General features: G+C 42.4%; 1 protein-coding gene across 1 annotated transcript in view; it reads right to left on the minus strand.

Annotated features, from left to right (window-relative positions):
- Positions 1-1987: 1987 nt before the first annotated feature.
- Positions 1988-18725, minus strand: part of LOC120932824 (guanylyl cyclase inhibitory protein) — a 28391-nt gene continuing 11653 nt past the window's right edge. The window contains exons 2-5 of the mRNA XM_040345578.1: positions 16437-16569; positions 13612-13761; positions 11091-11196; positions 1988-2308 (exon numbers count right to left, since the gene is read on the minus strand). Coding sequence (XP_040201512.1) covers positions 2145-2308; positions 11091-11196; positions 13612-13761; positions 16437-16569 — 553 coding nt within the window. The 3' untranslated portion in view covers positions 1988-2144. The remainder of the gene's footprint in view (positions 2309-11090; positions 11197-13611; positions 13762-16436; positions 16570-18725) is intronic.

An 18725-nucleotide genomic window follows, 5' to 3' on the forward strand; every position in this document is an offset into this window, starting at 1 on the left:
TAAATAACCCTAAGCTTTTACAACCACTTAAGGGTAAAAACCATAAGCCTTTAAAACCATAACCCTTCAAAACCACTTTAAGGTTTTCAACAGTTTTAGTGAAACGTATTTTTCATCAAAAATCATGCAGCTGAATGGCAAACACAGCAATTGTCAAGAAAAAGAGTGCATCTGACCTGCTATGTCAGTGTTCCATCAGTTTTTGCCAGTGTTCCACAGATTAGGCGACCCGTCAAAACTTGTAACAGAAGTGGCGTTCCGTCAATGGCCATCAGTGTTACACCGCGCACATCAGTCCGCAGTAAGCATAGAGTCTGAAGCCACAGAGCGGACATCTTTTTTACACCCACCAAAATTTTGCATTTCACACTGATCTTTATCACTGAGCTTATATAGTGAAATACAGTATTTAGAGGTCGGTTCACACAGCAGCGACACGACTTCGGGGGCGACCTCTGCAAGTCGTCCTGAGGACGACTTCAGAGGCGATTTGCAAAACTACTTCGTATAGAAGTCAATGCAGGTAGCCTGAGCCGCCCCCGAAGTCGTACAGGAACCTTTTCTAAGTCGGAGCGACTTGCGTCGCTCCTATTAGAACAGTTCCATTGCATTGAATGGGACGCGACACGTCAGGCGGCTGAGCCGCCTATCGTGTCGCCCCAGTGTGAACCGGGTCTTAGGAGTCTGTTTTGGTGTTGAATTTTAAAAACAGTGGTCTTCTGTCAGATTAGAAAACTTGTGGGATCAGCAGGCTTGAGGCTACTTTTAAAATTCAACATCAAAACAGTGTCTCTGAGTTCTAAATATTGTATTTCACTATATAAGCTCAGTTTACTGATAAAAATAAGTTAGAAATGCAAGACTTCGGTGGGTGTAAAAAGATGTCCGCTTGGCAGCTTCAGACTGTAGGCTTATGCCGGGTACACACGGTCGTTTTTTGTGATGAAATAAAACAATGTTTTAAAAAACGTCATTTAAAATGATCGTGTGTGGGCAAAACGCCGTTTTTTGTCTTCTGAAAAACTACCAAAAAAAATCGAACATGCTTCAATTTTTTATGTTGTTTTTCAAAATGTCATTTTTTGTGTCATTTAAAATGATCGTGTGTGGGCTAAAACAACGTTTTTAAACCGGCGCATGCTCAGAAGCAAGTTATGACGCGAGCTTGAATGGAACAGATTGCCGTCGTACGTGCTGAACGTAACCGCGCTTTGCTAGAGCATTTTGAAAAAACGATGGTGTGTAGGCAACGTTGTTTTTTAAAATGAAGTTTGAAAAACGTTGTTTTTTTTCATGAGACAAAAAACGACCGTGTGTACGCGGTATTAGTGTGGCCGAGTGCGGGCGTACCAAGATGGCCGAAACATAACATCACTTCTGTTACGAAATCTGATGGGTCGCCTAATTTGATGGAACAGTTCAAATACATTTTAATAGGACATTCTGCATCCAAAAAATTTACTTTCACTCATTTTGGATAGATATCCTATCACTTAGAAGTCTATTCCTAAAAAAAAAATTGCTTTGCAAATGCCTTAACATTCGTGCAAGGTTAACAAATAATAACCGTAATGTTTGTAATAAGTGTGTAATACTGTAGTTTTCTTGCTGTCTTTTCGCTGGGCAAATTGTAACATTCCCTAACATTCCGTTAGCTATAAGAACATTCTACCTTGGGAGTTAACATTCGCCAATAGAGAGATTGCCTAACACTACAGGTTGTTAGGACGCTGGTGAGTGATGGTTCCCTAACAACCAGGAGGGAGCTAATACATATAGTAGTGGTAACTGGTAATAAGACTGCTGCTAAATGTTTCATTTTACACTGCAGTTGGAGGGTCGTTCAGCTGAAAATGCATTTGTTCACCAATTTGCACAAAATTCTCCATAGACAGTACACAGTGCAGAAAAATCCCTAATATTGTTCCTATGGAATTTGCAGTGGCAGTGCCTGAAACCAGGAGATGCGCTGACATTGTGATTTTTGTTTTTTTATCATGACCATTTGGTAATTCAGTTTTCCAGCAAATGTAGAGATTTAGCAGATGATGATGAAATTAGACGTTGTGTCACTTTGTAGGTAGGCTGTGTGTCCTGAGCGATGTTAATTTCCGTGTTTTAGGCAGGGGATGAAAACGAAAAGTTTAGGTGTTGGCATGAAAGAGTCTCTCCCTGGATGATCTGGCAGGTAAATGGCTGTGTTTCGTCATCTTCTGGATTTCCACTGTGCTGAGATCACATTCCAACATCTGTCTGACCCACTCATCACCCAGAGAACCGTCTACAAATTCCTGAAGACTGATGATGGCTGAAGGAGGAGAACATATTGAAATATAAGAGGATCACAGCTGACAATTTATTTTTCATTTACAAATTAGGGATGAGCGACAGAGAAGGTTTCAATTTTCCGTAAATTCTGGCAAAAATGGGGAAGGTGAAATTACAAGGTGTATGGTGGTTTTTCAGGGTTTAATGGGATTTAAAAAATGAGTATATGGACCCAGGGTTTGTACAAACACAAAATGTACTGTATATTAAATTTACTTACTGTATACCCACTGGAACTCCCTTAGACAAAATCTATTCCCAATGATGACCCAGAACTGAGGATACCCAAAATAGGATGGCCACTGATACAGTACATATACACTTTACACACACACACACACATACAGTGGGGCAAAAAAGTATATAGTTAGCCACCAATTATGCAAGTTCTCCCACTTAAAAAGATGAGAGAGGCCTGTAATTGTCATCATAGGTATACCTCAACTATGAGAGACAAAATGTGGAAACAAATCCAGATAATCACATTGTCTGATTTGGAAATAATTTACTGGTATTTGGCCACCGACAAACAAGCAAGATTTCTGACTCTCACAGACCTGTATCTTCTTCTTTAAAGCCTCGTACACACGATCAGTCCATCTGATGAAAACTGTCTGAAGGACAGTTGTCTTAGGTTAACTGATGAAGCTGACTGATGGTTCCTCACGCCTACACACCATCAGTTAAAAAAACGATTGTGTCAGAACGCATTGACGTAAAACACAACGACGTGCTGAAAAAATGAAGTTCAATGCCTCCAAGCATGCGTCGACTTGATTCTGAGCATGCGCGGGTTTTTAACCGATGGTTTTGCATACTAACGATCGGTTTTGAACTATCGGTTAGCAATCCATCGGTTAAATTTTAAAGCAAGTTAGGTTATTTAACCTTCGGTTAAAAAAAAAAGCAATGGCGCGCACACACGGTCGGTTTGGACCGAAGAAAACGGCGGTCCATCAGACCGTTTTCATCGGTTTAACTTATCGTGTGTACGAGCCTTTAGAGGCTCCTCTGTCCTCCACTCATTACCTGTATTAATGGCACCTGTTTGAACTTGTTATCAGTATGAAAGACACCTGTCCACAACCTCAAACAGTCACACTCCAAACTCCACTATGGTGAAGACCAAAAAGCTGTCGAAGGACACCAGAAACAAAAATTGTAGACCTGCACCAGGCTGGGAAGACTGAATCTGCAATAGGCAAGCAGCTTGGTGTGAAGAAATCAACTGTGGGAGCAATAATTAGAAAATGGAAGACCTACAAGACCACTCATAATCTCCCTCGATCTGGGGCTCCACGCAAGATCTCACCCCATGGGGTCAAAATGATCACAAGAACGTTGAGCAAAAATACCAGAACCACATGGGTGAATGACCTGCAGAGAGCTGGGACCAACGTAACAAAGGCTACCATCAGTAACACACTACGCCGCCAGGGACTCAGATCCTGCAGTGCCAGACTTGTCCCCCTGCTTAAGCCAGTACATGTCCAGGCCCGTCTGAGGTTTGCTAGAGAGCATTTGGGTGATCCAGAAGAGGATTGGGAGAATGTCATATGGTCAGATGAAACCAAAGTAGAACTGTTTGGTAGAAACACAATTCATCGTGTTTGGAGGAGAGAGAATGCTGAGTTGGAACCAAAAAATACCATACCTACTGTGAAGCATGGGGGTGGCAACATCATGCTTTGGGGCTGTTTCTCTGCAAAGGGAACAGGACAACTGATCTGTGTACATGAAAGAATTAATGGGGCCATGTATTGTGAGATTTTGAGTGCAAACCTCCTCCCATCAGCTAGGGCATTGAAGATGAAACGTGGCAGGGTCTTTCAGGATGACAATGATCCCAAACACACCGCCCAGGCAACGAAGGAGTGGCTTCGTAAGAAGCATTTCAAGGTCCTGGAGTGGCCTAGCCAGTCTCCAGATCTCAACCCCATAGAAAACCTTGAAAGTCTGTGTTGCCCAACGACAGCCCCAAAACATCACTGCTCTAGAGGAGATCTGCAATGGAGGAATGGGCCAACATACCAGCAACAGTGTGTGACAACCTTGTGAAGACTTACAGAAAACGTTTGACCTCTGTCATTGCCAACAAAGGATATATAACAAAGTATTGAGATCAACTTTTGATATTGACCAAATACTTATTTTCCACCATAATTTGCAAATAAATTCTTTCCAAATCAGACAATGTGATTGTCTGGATTTGTTTCTACATTTTATCTCTCATAGTTGAGGTATACCTATGGTGACAATTACAGGCTTCTCTCATATTTTTAAGTGGGAGAACTTGCACAATTGGTGGCTGACTAAATACTTTTTTGCCCCACTGTATATATATATATATACACACGCAGGTCACGTCTCTGTAATGTGGAGGGGGTCTGTATGGGCTGTATTTTAAAGGGGGCTGTAATGTAGGGGGGGTCTGTATTGTAGAGGGGGTCTGTATTGTAGAGGGGGTCTGTAATGTAGGGAGGGGGTCTGCACTGTAGGGAGGGGGTCTGCACTGTAGGGAGGGGATCTGCACTGTAGGGAGGGGGTCTGCACTGTAGGGAGGCGGTCTGTACTGTAGGGATGGGGTCTGTACTGTAGGAAGGTCTATGTAACATGCAGGGGGTCCAGAACTGTTAGGGGGGTGTCTGTGTAACAAACTGTGGGGGGCTGTGTAATGTAAAGGGGTCCAGAGGTGTGGTACTATGTAATGTAAAGGGATCCAGAGGTGCAGGGTGCTGTGTAATGTAAAAGGGTCCAGAGGTGCAAGGTGCTGTGTAATGTAAAGGGGTCCAGAGGTGCAGGGTGCTGTGTAATGTAAAGGGGCCCAGAGGTGCAGGGTGCTGTGTAATGTAAAGGGGTCCAGAGGTGCAGGGTGCTGTGTAATGTAAAGGGGCCCAGAGGTGCAGGGTGCTGTGTAATGTAAAAGTGTCCAGAGGTGCGGTGCTATGTAATGTAAAGGGGTCCAGGGTGCTGTGTAATGTAAAGGGGTCCAGAGGTGCTGTGCAATGTAAAGGGCTTCAGGGTGCTGTGTAATGTAAAGGGGTCCAGAGGTGCTGTGTAATGTAAAGGGGTCCGGAGGTGCAGGGTTCTGTGTAATATAAAGGGGTCCAGAGGTGCAGGGTGCTGTGTAATGTAAAGGGGTCCAGAGGTGCTGGGTGCTGTGTAATGTAAAGGGGCCCAGAGGTGCAGGGTGCTGTGTAATGTAAAGGGGTCCAGAGGTGCAGGGTACTGTGTAATGTAAAGGGTGCCCAGAGGTGCAGGGTGCTGTGTAATGTAAAAGGGTCCAGAGTTGCGGTGCTATGTAATGTATAAAGGGGTCCAGGGTGCTGTGTAATGTAAAGGGGTCCAGAGGTGCTGTGTAATGTAAAGGGGTCCAGAGGTGCGGTGCTATGTAATGTAAAGGGGTTCAGGGTGCTGTGTAATGTAAATGGGTCCAGAGGTGCTGTGTAATCCACAAAGTGCCGCGGCATTCCAACCCCCCCCCCCCCCAGCTGCTCAGTCTAAAATGCCGGAGCCTATTTTTTGTCCCAGTCTGGGCCTGGTGTATATATATATATATATATATATATATATATACACATACACACACACACAGTGTCAGTCGACATTTTTCTACCTGGTTACTTCAACAAAAGTTAATTGAACAGTCTACTGTTGTCAAGCCAGATGGTGCCAACAGGGCCACACGCAGTTCAATATTCAGCAACCACTTGCTGACCAGCCCATAGCAGATTTACTGCTACTGCGTTGCACAGGATCACATACTGTATATATACGTGATCCTGCACTTCGGGGTATCGGTTGCGAGAGCACGCCTCCGTCGGCTCACTCGAGCTGTGACGCGTTGATCGTTCTGTACACAGGCAGAACGGTGATCTGCCTATGTAAACAAGGCAGATTGCCATTCTGTCAGGACAGAAGGCATGGATCCTGTTTTTTTGTAAAGCAGAAACACCGTTCCATGCCTTTCACTTGTAAAAGCACCTCCCCCACTACACTGAAACACTAGCTAGGCACACAGTTAACCCTTTAATTGCCCCTGATGTTAAGCCCTTCCCTGCCAGGGTCATTAGTACAGTAACAGTGCATATTTTTAGCACTGATCACTGTAATAATGTCCTCGAAAAAGTATTGGTTAGGTGTTCAATTTAAAATTAAAAATAAAGGGGAGTCCGCGCTTAGGATGTAAATTAATGCTGCTGCCTCCCTAAGGAACCTCAATGAAGAGATCAGTGAAAATATAAAAAGGTTGGGATGATGGCGCTGCAAATTGGGTCACCCTTAGGTGTTCACAGTCCCTGTATAATCACAGGTGTTGGGTAATCTGTTTATAGGAAAAGTCCAATCCAATGGACCTCCCTAGTAGGAAACACAATCCTTCAGATACCCTATTTAATGGTGCCAATAATATAACTACCTCGGAGAGGGTTAATGTGGGAGTGTCCTTATGAAGGATCTTTAAACCTGGTAACTCAAAGTATAAATGTCAGATAAAAAACTAGTTGCAGTGTAATGCCAGATAAAGATATAAAGATATCTCTGATTACCAAAAACAAAAATGCGGTCTTCAAAAGGTGTGGACAATGGTCTATGTAGGCAGATAATAGTCACGCAGATCTAATTGTCATCTAGTTATAAGTGAATAATTATGAAGTGCTTAAAATAAAATAAATTAAAAATACCGTGAGAAAGTGCAATTAGTGACCCCTGTGTATTGTCAGGGTGTCTGAGGGGCGCTAGGCACCCTGGTTGGTGCGTCTAGTAGTGAATTTATATCCTTAACTTAGGTGTCTAATAGCAATGAAGATTAGTTATTATGCAACATCTAGTATCAAAAGTTTAACCAAAGAGAAAATATATCTATATAAATTGTGCAACAATGTATTGAGATGTGCCTTAAAAGAATAATATGGAGCCTCACAGGGGAGGACTCGGTGTAAAGTATATAAAATGTTACAACTCAGCGTGCTGGTCATTAATAAAAAAGTTCATATATGCACAAAAAATCTTAACAACTCAAAAGAAAAGAAAAAGTGAAAAAATGCGAGGGCATATAAGCCGCACACTTGTTGAGCCGAAAAAAGATAGTCCTATGTTGACGTTCCTTTATGCAAGTTAACCCTTAATTAACTGGTGACTTGAAGTGCCATTAAAGTGCGTTGAAGTATCGGTGACAGCTGTGCTCCCCCACAAGGGTCCCCACTCACCAGATGTCGTCACCCCCCAGGGGGCAAAAAGCGGGTGGTGGTGGTACCTAGATGTCTGCAAGGTTGTAGTCTCCTACGATCAGTCCTCAAGTTTCTCCTTTAACCAGGGAGCAGGGGGTGCTTGAAGCGATTTTTCAGGTATCAGAGATAGATCATTCATTGGTTAAAAAATAAAAAGAAGAAACGCATAGCGTAATACGTTTTATATTGTTAGGGTATACCCAACAAATTAATTTAATAAAAAGGGAATGTATATAAAAAGTGAACAATGGGAGTGGAGGCTCCTCATTAATCCCTACGCAGAGGGAATTCCACCAAACAATAAATTTAAAAACAATCAAAAGAAAAAAGTAAAAAGCACCACGCTGCACTAGCCTACTGTCTGCTGCTGCTATTATTGCTTCACTGCTGGGATAGCCAACATAAAATCCTCCCTTGGCGTCCACGTGCAATATCGCAGTGGTCAGCTGAGACAAGTGGCGTGCTGGCAGGTAGCGTGTGAACAAGCGTATGAGCGTCTGTCTGGGTCACCTGACGCGTTTCGTCATGTGACGTTCTCAAAGGCGATGACAAGCTTCATACGCTGGAAGTTAATATAGCTGCTTCAGATGTGTCCCGCCCCCGGACTGCGGGAGGATTAAATTTGGATAGGTGTTGCCAATCAAAAGGAGAGCAAGCCGGTAATAGTGTTGTTTAACCCCTCGGCCACCTAATATAGGGGACGGGATATACATATGCAGCGGCTTTGAAAATATGTCCAAATATATAAGAAACAAAATTAGAATAGTATAGCCAATCTTCATACATTGATCTCTATACAATATTTATGCTCTGTGTGTTATCTCATGAGTCCAAAAAAAGCAAGCACAATAGAACTGAATATCCATTAAGATATAAAATGATAAATAAAAAACAAATAAAAACGAATCCTAAACCAGAATCTGAGTTTCTTTTCTAAAGTAGTATATATATACTACTGTGTGTTCCTCAGTGTTGCTGTTGCTGGGGTTAAATCTTAATGGTTGGAAAGTCCAACCATTAAGATTTAACCCCAGCAACATCTTTACAAGTCTTACATACTTATCTGAGGAACACACAGTAGTATATATATACTACTTTAGAAAAGAAACTCAGATTCTGGTTTAGGATTCGTTTTTATTTGTTTTTTATTTATTATTTTATATCTTAATGGATATTCGGATCTATTGTGCTTGCTTTTTTTGGACTCATGAGATAACACACAGAGCATAAATATTGTATAGAGATCAATGTATGAAGATTGGCTATACTATTCTAATTTTGTTTCTTATATATTTGGACATATTTTCAAAGCCGCTGCATATGTATATCCCGTCCCCTATATTAGGTGGCCAAGGGGTTAAACAACACTATTACCGGCTTGCTCTCCTTTTGATTGGCAACACCTATCCAAATTAATTCCTCCCGCAATCCGGGGGCGGGACACATCTGAAGCAGCTATATTAACTTCCAGCGTATGAAGCTTGTCATCGCCTTTGAGAACGTCACATGACGAAACGTGTCAGGTGACCCAGACAGACGCTCATACGCTTGTTCACACGCTACCTGCCAGCACGCCACTTGTCTCAGCTGACCACTGCGATATTGCACGTGGACGCCAAGGGAGGATTTTATGTTGGCTATCCCAGCAGTGAAGCAATAATAGCAGCAGCAGACAGTAGGCTAGTGCAGTGTGGTGCTTTTTACTTTTTTCTTTTGATTGTTTTTAAATTTATTGTTTGGTGGAATTCCCTCTGCGTAGGGATTAATGAGGAGCCTCCACTCCCATTGTTCACGTTTTATATACATTCCCTTTTTATTAAATTAATTTGTTGGGTATACCCTAACAATATAAAACATATTACGCTATGCGTTTCTTCTTTTTATTTTTTAACCAATGAATGATCTATCGCTGATACCTGAAAAATCACTTCAAGCACCCCCTGCTCCCTGGTTAAAGGAGAAACTTGAGGACTGATCGTAGGAGACTACAACCTTGCAGACATCTAGGTACCACCACCACCCGCTTTTTGCCCCCTGGGAGGTGACGACATCTGGTGAGTGGGGACCCTTGTGGGGGAGCACAGCTGTCACCGATACTTCAACGCACTTTAATGGCACTTCAAGTCACCAGTTAATTAAGGGTTAACTTGCATAAAGGAACGTCAACATAGGACTATCTTTTTTCGGCTCAACAAGTGTGCGGCTTATATGCCCTCGCATTTTTTCACTTTTTCTTTTCTTTTGAGTTGTTAAGATTTTTTGTGCATACAGTATATGAACTTTTTTATTAATGACCAGCACGCTGAGTTGTAACATTTTATATACTTTACACCGAGTCCTCCCCTGTGAGGCTCCATATTATTCTTTTAAGGCACATCTCAATACATTGTTGCACAATTTATATAGATATATTTTCTCTTTGGTTAAACTTTTGATACTAGATGTTGCATAATAACTAATCTTCATTGCTATTAGACACCTAAGTTAAGGATATAAATTCACTACTAGACGCACCAACCAGGGTGCCTAGCGCCCCTCAGACACCCTGACAATACACAGGGGTCACTAATTGCACTTTCTCACGGTATTTTTAATTTATTTTATTTTAAGCACTTCATAATTATTCACTTATAACTAGATGACAATTAGATCTGAGTGACTATTATCTGCCTACATAGACCATTGTCCACACCTTTTGAAGACCGCATTTTTGTTTTTGTTTTTGGTAATCAGAGATATCTTTATATCTTTATCTGGCATTACACTGCAACTAGTTTTTTATCTGACATTTATACTTTGAGTTACCAGGTTTAAAGATCCTTCATAAGGACACTCCCACATTAACCCTCTCCGAGGTAGTTATATTATTGGCACCATTAAATAGGGTATCTGAAGGATTGTGTTTCCTACTAGGGAGGTCCATTGGATTGGACTTTTCCTATAAACAGATTACCCAACACCTGTGATTATACAGGGACTGTGAACACCTAAGGGTGACCCAATTTGCAGCGCCATCATCCCAACCTTTTTATAGGTGTTCAATTTGTCAGCCGCAATATCGTAGTCCCACTATAAGTCGCTGATCGCCGCCATTACTAGTAAAAAAAAAATTATCCCTTTGTTTGCAGACTCTATACGTTTTGCGCAAACAAATAAATGTATGCGAATTGGGATTTTTTATTTTTTTTTACCAAAAATATGTAGCAGAATACAAATTGGCCTAAATTGATGAAGAAATTAGATTTTTAAAATTTTTTTGGGGGATATGACAGTTTTATAGTAAAAAATAGTTTTTTCAAAATTGTCGGTCATTCTCTGTTTAAAGCACAAAATAAAAAACGCAGAGGTGATTAAATACCACCAAAAGAAAGTGCTATTTGTGGGGGAAAAAAAGGACACACATTTTTTTGGAGTTCAGCGTCGCACGACAGCGCAATTGTCAGTTAAAGTAACGCCCCAGTGCCATGTCTTCGAAAAATGAAGTGAGGTGAAGTGGTTAATAAAATACGTTTTTTTTTTTTATTTTACTTTTACCATTTTGATCCTTGTCCAGACGAATGAAGATGCGGTTAGTGCATTCTTCTGCGGTCATCGGATTGACCTTTGTGAGAGATGCTGCAACACTCATTTTATACACAGCCTGTGCAGAGAGACAAAATAGAAACGTCACTTGGACAGCTGCCACTTCAGAAGAATCAGAAGAACATTTTAGCTTTCAATGAAGGAAACAAGTTCAATGTGTACCATGCATCACATATATTTTTTCATGCTAATTCCATTGCATGCTAAGTAATGAGGTGTTAAGCCTCGTACACATGACCGAGGAACTCAACGGGCGAAACACATCGTTTTCCTCGTCGAGTTCCTTGTTAGGCTGTCGAGGAACTCGACAAGGCAAGTTTCTCCATTCCCGTCGAGGAAAAAGAAGACATGCTCTCTTTTTGGCTCGACGGGATCCTCGACAGTTTCCTCATCAAAAAATGTACACACGACCGGTTTCCTCGGCAAAAAAAAAATCCCAGCAAGTTTCTTGCTGGTTTTTGCCAAGAAACTCGGTCGTGTGTACGAGGCCTAACACTTCTAGAAATGTATTTGCTGTCACATAGATCACAATACTCCCCCCTGACAATGCCTTCATCTGCTTTTCTTTCCAGAAAGATAGAACCATCTTTGTCCAGACACCAATCAGGGCCAACATCTACATCATAGACTGAGATGTCATCTCAGAGATGGCAATCGTGTTTTTATTCCTTATACCTGTACCAGACTGGTGACATACATGGTCTGAGCCTAGGTAGTCTTGGACTGCTTGCAGGAAACCGAACTTGAGTATATATTAAACAAATATGTCTGGTACAATTACAAGTTTTACATAGCAATATGTTTTTTAGCACATTAACACACCGAAGTGTACAGTATATACCTCAAATGGATATCTTCTAAAAAAAATTAAGACTATAAATTATCTTTAAAGGTAAAGATGATGCCACTGGACTATGTTCTTACAGAACCATTAGTGGACCCAGGTGTATAGGCATGTGACGCCATGTGGCTCTCCTCCTTCTTTGGTGATGTGTAGGGTTGAGCACTCACACAAACATCCCAATCTCTACCAATGCAGAATGGCACAAAACCAGCTAAAAGCTTTCAATTGCTCCCTGGGACCTTGCTGTCTGATCTACCTGCATTCCATAACTGTATTTCTCTGATCTTTCCAGACCTGTTACCTTGCTGATTTGGCTTAGTTACATTTTTACATGGTAGGTGAGGTTGAAAAAAGACACAAGTCCATCAAGTCCAACTTTTGTGTGTGATTTTATGTCAGTATAAAGCCCTGTACACACGGTCGGTCCAAACTTGCTTTAAAATTGAACCAAAGGACGCCTAACCGATAGGTCTAAACCGACGGTTAGTATGCAAAAGCATCGGTTTAAAACCCACGCATGCTCAGAATCAAGTCAACGCATGCTTGGAAGCATTGAACTTAATTTTTCTCAGCACGTCGTTGTGTTTTACGTCACCGCGTTGGACTCGATCGTTTTTTTAACTGATGGTGTGTAGGCACATCAGACCATCAGTCCGCTTCATCGGTTAACCGATGAGAACGGTCCTTTGGACCGTTCTCATCGGATGGACCGACCGTGTGTACGCTGCCTTACATTGTGTATCCCTGTATGCTGTGGTTGATCAGGTGCTTATCTAATAGTTTTATGAATTTATCAATGCTCCCTGCTGAAACCACTGCCTGTGGAAGAGAATCCCATATCCTAACCGTTCTTAAAGTAAAGAACCCTCTATGCAGTTTAAGGTTAAACGTGTATGTATATATATATATAAATATATATATATATATATATATACACACACACACACAGTGTCAGTCGACAATTTTCTACCTGGTCACTTCATCAAAAGTCAATTAAACAATCGACTGTTGTCAAGCCAGATGGTGCCATCTTTGTCTTTGTCTGCCCTGATTGCACCCTTACATTTCTTGTTGCATTATTTGTAAAGTTGGAATGCCGATGATGATCCCTCAGCCTTGTATTTTTTGAAGGCCTTCTCCTTTGCTTTTATATGCATTTTTACATTGGAGTTAAGCCACCTAGGACTTTTATTAGCTCTTTTAAATGTATTTCCCATTGGGATGCACTGGCTAATGCCCTTATTTAACATGCTCTTAAAGCATACCCATTTTTCCTCTGTGTTCCTTGTTCTTAAGATTTTATCCCAATTATTATCTTCTAGCAAGGATTGGTGTTTAGGGCTTGTTAAACTCTGGCTTGCTCTCCTTTTATTGCTTTTCCACTTGTGTACCTAATCAGTACCTAATCTGATTACTTCTGTACTTTCCTTCCTAGGATCCTGCTTGATTCCAACTCAGCCTTGCACCAATCTTACCATCATGGTGGGGCCAACTTAGGAGTCAAAATCTGGCAGATCTACAAAAAAATTCCACCTCCACCAACAGATCTGGAGAAAACCAGGTGCTACTTGGAATTTGAAAGGCAGAGTGAAAACATATTCAGGAAGATCCCCCACAATGTTTACTGACCCTCATGATTTCCAGCATCTCTGAACGGGTGATCGCACCATCTCCGTCCTTGTCATATAGCTTGAAGGACCACCTAAGCTTTTCCTCTGGGGTTCCATGTGCGAGCATGCTGATTGCTGTAACATATTCCCGGAAGTCCACAATTCCGTCCTACAGCCAAGATAAGAAAATAATAGTTATGCGTGGAGTCCTGAATATGGAAGTTTATTCATAGTTATTGGATGCCAAAGTGATGCGGTTTACTGGAAATAGGGGGCTTGTACAATAATAGGTACCAGGAACTAGGCTTAAAGTGAACCTGTATTGAATGTAATATATAGTAGGGGAGAAGCTCAGACTGTGTGTGCTATATGTCCAAATCCAAGCAAATCATGTACATCTATGAGCAGAATATGTAGTATTGGACTTTGTGTGGACATATAGAAGTGGAACTGAGTAACATACAAATACTTTATTATGTACCAATAAAAATCTATGACAGAAAAAAAAAAAATACTCTCCACATAGGGGTTCACAACATGCAAAGATTCCGATTACAGTTCACATGTGGACTCAATGCATTTCAGGAATCTTTCTTCAGTAACACATGTGACAGAATCAATACACTGGAACCCACTTCTAATGTTTAATAGAGTATGTAACGGCAATCCAAGGATGCAAGGGGTTAATTACCACAAGCAGGGCCGCTGATAGGGCAGTACAACCAGCCCTGTTGTACTGGGCTTAGCCAGCAGGGGGGGCTCGAGCAGATTTCTATCTAAAAAAATAATAATTTTGAGCACCAGCCGCCACTGATGTGGACCTGATTGAAAGCTCCATGTAGGTCTACAGGAATCCAGATATGAATTGACTTGTGGGCATTCAGGTCAAAAATAAATAAATGGAAAAGAACTTCCTTTTCTATTTTTCCAGACCTAAATGTGACAGATCAGAGGTAACCTGATATAAATGGACACAAGTCTGTGGTGTATGAGGACAGAAACTGAATGGACACAGATGTCAAAACACTGACATCTCTCCCATTCAGATCCAGTTATGATTGGTAGGCTGCTGTAACGCTTCCCAGTGGTAAAGGTAAGGTGGGTTCAGACTACGGTTATTAGTTGTTGTCAAAAAAGTTCTAAAATAAGACATCTCTGCTGTTTTATGATAGTGTAAAAAGTTTACAATAATAATGGTTATTAAAAGTTCTCCTTTTGGAACATGTTACATGTTTCAGCTCCTGCCACCATTCCCCCAAGATTTCGAGACAGCATGGGGTCAGGGGCGGAGCCAAGGGTGGGGTTGTGGGCGGGACCAAGGGGTTCTGTCAGGTACGCTGTACGGGGCCCCATGATTTCTAACAGCGGCCCTGACCACAAGCCAGTGGAAGTTAGTCTGGATTCATTAACATTACACAGGCAGACAGGTGGTTGAAGTTGAACACATGAGCCTCTTTCCATTAACCTGTTGAGTTCAGAATCAACAAACAGTAAATAGTGGATAAATATTACTGTCCCATTCTAGGTAGTCCAAGATATACTTTCTCAGTCACCCTATGCCCCTTATTAGAGACACAGGGTGGTTTAGACTCAAGAGGTGCATGGGGAGCTGAAGCAAGGGTACCTCATACTTTCTAAGGGATTCTGGGTTCCAGGGGCCCTCCCGTTACAGAGTAATATCTGCCAGTAGGGTAGACAGGAATTCAATATGCTGCCTGTAGAGGTGCAAATGAGTAAGCCAAGGTGAAGTCACTGCCTCTTGGATGGAAAATGAGGGTACATTCAGTAAACAGCCAATAATCGATCACATAATCTTAAAATAAAAGGACCAACTTCCCAATCGGTAAATATGCAGACCCAATGTGAGTACTGTAAGTCAGCAGCATGATTGTCAAAGTAGTCAAGGCACATACAGTATATTTCAAAGAAGGGGCTCTTGATAACGATCTTAGAAACAAACCCAGTTCACATGAATCCAACCTGGATTCATGCAAACTGAGTTTCTTTCTTAGGCTGGATTCACACCTATGCATTTTTTGTGCTTTTTGCATTTTGCAGATTTGCACTACTGTCCATTTACAATGGTTTCCTATGGAACAAGTTCTGTAAGGCATATCTGCAAAATGCAAAAAGCACTATAAATGCATAGGTGTGAATCCAGCCTAAGATACTGTATTTATCGGGGTATAGCGCGGTCCCGCGTATAGCGCGCACCCCTAAAGTTGCCCCAAATTCCTGTGTAAAAATTGTTTTTTGTACTTACAGTTTTGGTGTCTTGCGCGGCGTCCATCGGCGGCCTCGTCGGGTCCGGCGTCCATCTGCGGCTTCGGGTGTCCTCTTCGTCGCGTCCGGCGTCCTTCTGCGGCGTCCTCGCGTCCTCCCCGCTCGTTTCCCGTGCCGAGTTTGAATACTTCGCCGACATATACAGAGCGCAGTACACTCGTGTATTGTCGGGCAGGCTCGGCTACTCTCGCACTGACGTCCTGTACGTCCAGGACGTCAGCGCGAGAGGACCCTAGACTGCCCGACAATACACAAGTGTACTGCGCTCGGTATATGTCGGCACAGTATTCAAAACTCGGCACGGGAAAGCGGGTATCGGCGTATACCGCGCACCCACGATTTTGCCCTGATTTTCAGGGCAAAAAAGTGCGCGGTATACGCCGATAAATACGGTACTTATCAAGAGCACCTTCTTTGGAAGTCTGGAAGTGGATATTCTCCGGACTTCAAGAGGTTATACCTGGATGATGCTGACTTTTGTTTTTTTCATCTCTGACTAAACGTAGGCCTTAATGGTTTCCCCAGAGTTCGGCTTTAAAGCAAACCTAGGACTGCTCTTACCCCGTTGTTATCCAGGGCTCGGAACATCTGCTCTGCATATTCTGAAGAATTTTCTCCCACTGTAATGTCACAGAAAAACTGACGAAATTCATGGAGAGTGATCAATCCACTGGGACATTCATCGACAAACTTTCTGTAAAAAAAACATACAGTGTTGAAGATGCCTACATTGAGTATTAAAGGGATGCATTCTGTATTTGTACATATGTTCTTTATTCATTTATTATTATCAATTGTAAAAAAATATATATATATAAGATTTGCACAATTATTTTGAAGCACTGTGTATTGTTTGAATTTTTTAGCAAGGAAGTATAGTTTTTGGTTTCTTTTTTATAATTTCACATATCTTTACAGCCTGTTGGCAAAAGCCTGTTTGTAGACCTGTATAACCTAAACCTAAAATGTACGCACAGAAGTGAATTCCTCGTTGCAGTGATTCCTTTTTTACTATATGGCTCAGCCAGAAGGTTCAATCAGACAAGGAGAGCCTCAAGACGGGCCTCTACTGTGGCAATGACTCCTAAAGTGTTTGTTAACCCAAAATAAAAATAAAAGATTTCCTGGTCCCTAAAAGTAGATTAAACAGCACAGTTCGGGGGGTAGATTCAGAAAGAATTTACGCCAACGTATCTATAGATACGCCGCGTAAATTCAAATCTGCGCCGGCGTATCTTCTTTCTGTATTTAGAAAGCAAGATACGCCGACATTAGCCTAAGATACGACTGGCATAAGTCTCTTACGACGTCGTATCTTAGGGTGCATTCTCACGCTGGCCGCTAGGTGCCGCTCCCGTCGTTTTCGGCGTAGAGTATGCAAATTACCTAGATATGCCGATTCACAAACGTATGTGCGCCCGGCGGTAGTTTTTTACGTCGTTTGCGTAAGGCTTTGTCGGCGTAACGTTGCTCCTGCTTCTATGAGGCGCACGCAATGTTAAGTATGAACGTCAATCTCGCTTCGATTTTTGAATTTTTTACATCGTTTGCGTAAGTCGTTCGCGAATAGGGCTGGACGTCATTTACGTACACGTCGAAACCAATACGTTGTTGCAGCGTACTTGAGAGCAATGCAGACTGGGATATGTACACGGACGGCGCATGCGCTGTTCATAAAACACGTCAATCACGTCAGGTCATCACACATTAGCATAAAACACGCCCCCCCTTCCACATTTGAATTACGCGGGCTTACGCCGGCCCCATTTACGCTATGCCGCCGCAACTTACGGAGCAAGTGCTTTGTGAAAACTGCACTTGCTCCTGTAAGTTGCGTTGGCGTAGCGTAAATACAATACGCTGCGCCGCCGTAACTAGGCGCGAAGGTACCTGAATCCGGGCCATAGTAATCTTCCCCCCTATAAACTGTAAAAAAAACCTGCCTGAACCTGCCACTTCCTGTATCCCCCTCTCTGTACTGACCACCGTGGACAGAGTGTGTCCCTCCATCATACGCAGCCCTGCTCTCAGCTCTTCTCTCACCCCCTCCTCTCTGCCTGTCATCTCTGTGTCTGTGTGTCCTTGCCTCTGCCCCCACCCCCCGATGCTATTAGTAAAATAAAAAATTCTAAATGGTCCCTGCCAGCCCCTCTCTTATAGCCTGGCATAGGACACTGCATTAGTCTTTTATAAAAAAAACGAGCATTGTAAATACTGATTTAGCACGATCTTCATGCCGGTCACGCGACTCTCGGCCGGTTTCCAGGGCTACTGCAGGAGAGGCTGAGCGGCCATGTGATCTCCCCAGCTGTTATCAGAAGGAGATCTCCGCCCCCTCCTGCAGAAGCCATATATCGGATGTAGACAGCGGCCACAAGTCATGTGACCGGCCTGAAGAACATTCTAAATAGGTATTTAAAATGCTTTTTTTATATAAAAAGACTAATGCAGTGTGCTATGCCAGGCTCTAATAGAGGGTCTGGCAGTGTTTGTGTTCTATGGGTTAACATCCGCTCTGCAGACGGATGGAAAAATAGGATTTTCCTCCATCTGCAGAATCGGAGCATAGCGGACACCGATGAAATTGGGTGTCAGCGGATGTTCATCCGCTGACACCCGCTATCCCATAGGGATACATGTATGTCCATTTTTTATCCATAAACGGATGGATGAAAAAAACGGACATACGGTCCGCTGGTGTGAAAGGGCCCTTAAAGCTGATCCAGCACTGGGAATCCTTTTATTTTGTTAAACAAAGATTGCATGTACAGTGGACAGTGCCGATCCTGACCTCCCTGGGGCCCTAAGCAAAAAATGGCATGTCACATTAACCACTTCCTTACTGGGCAC

This window comes from Rana temporaria, chromosome 3 (genome assembly GCF_905171775.1).
Source record: "Rana temporaria chromosome 3, aRanTem1.1, whole genome shotgun sequence".
NCBI lineage: Eukaryota > Metazoa > Chordata > Amphibia > Anura > Ranidae > Rana > Rana temporaria.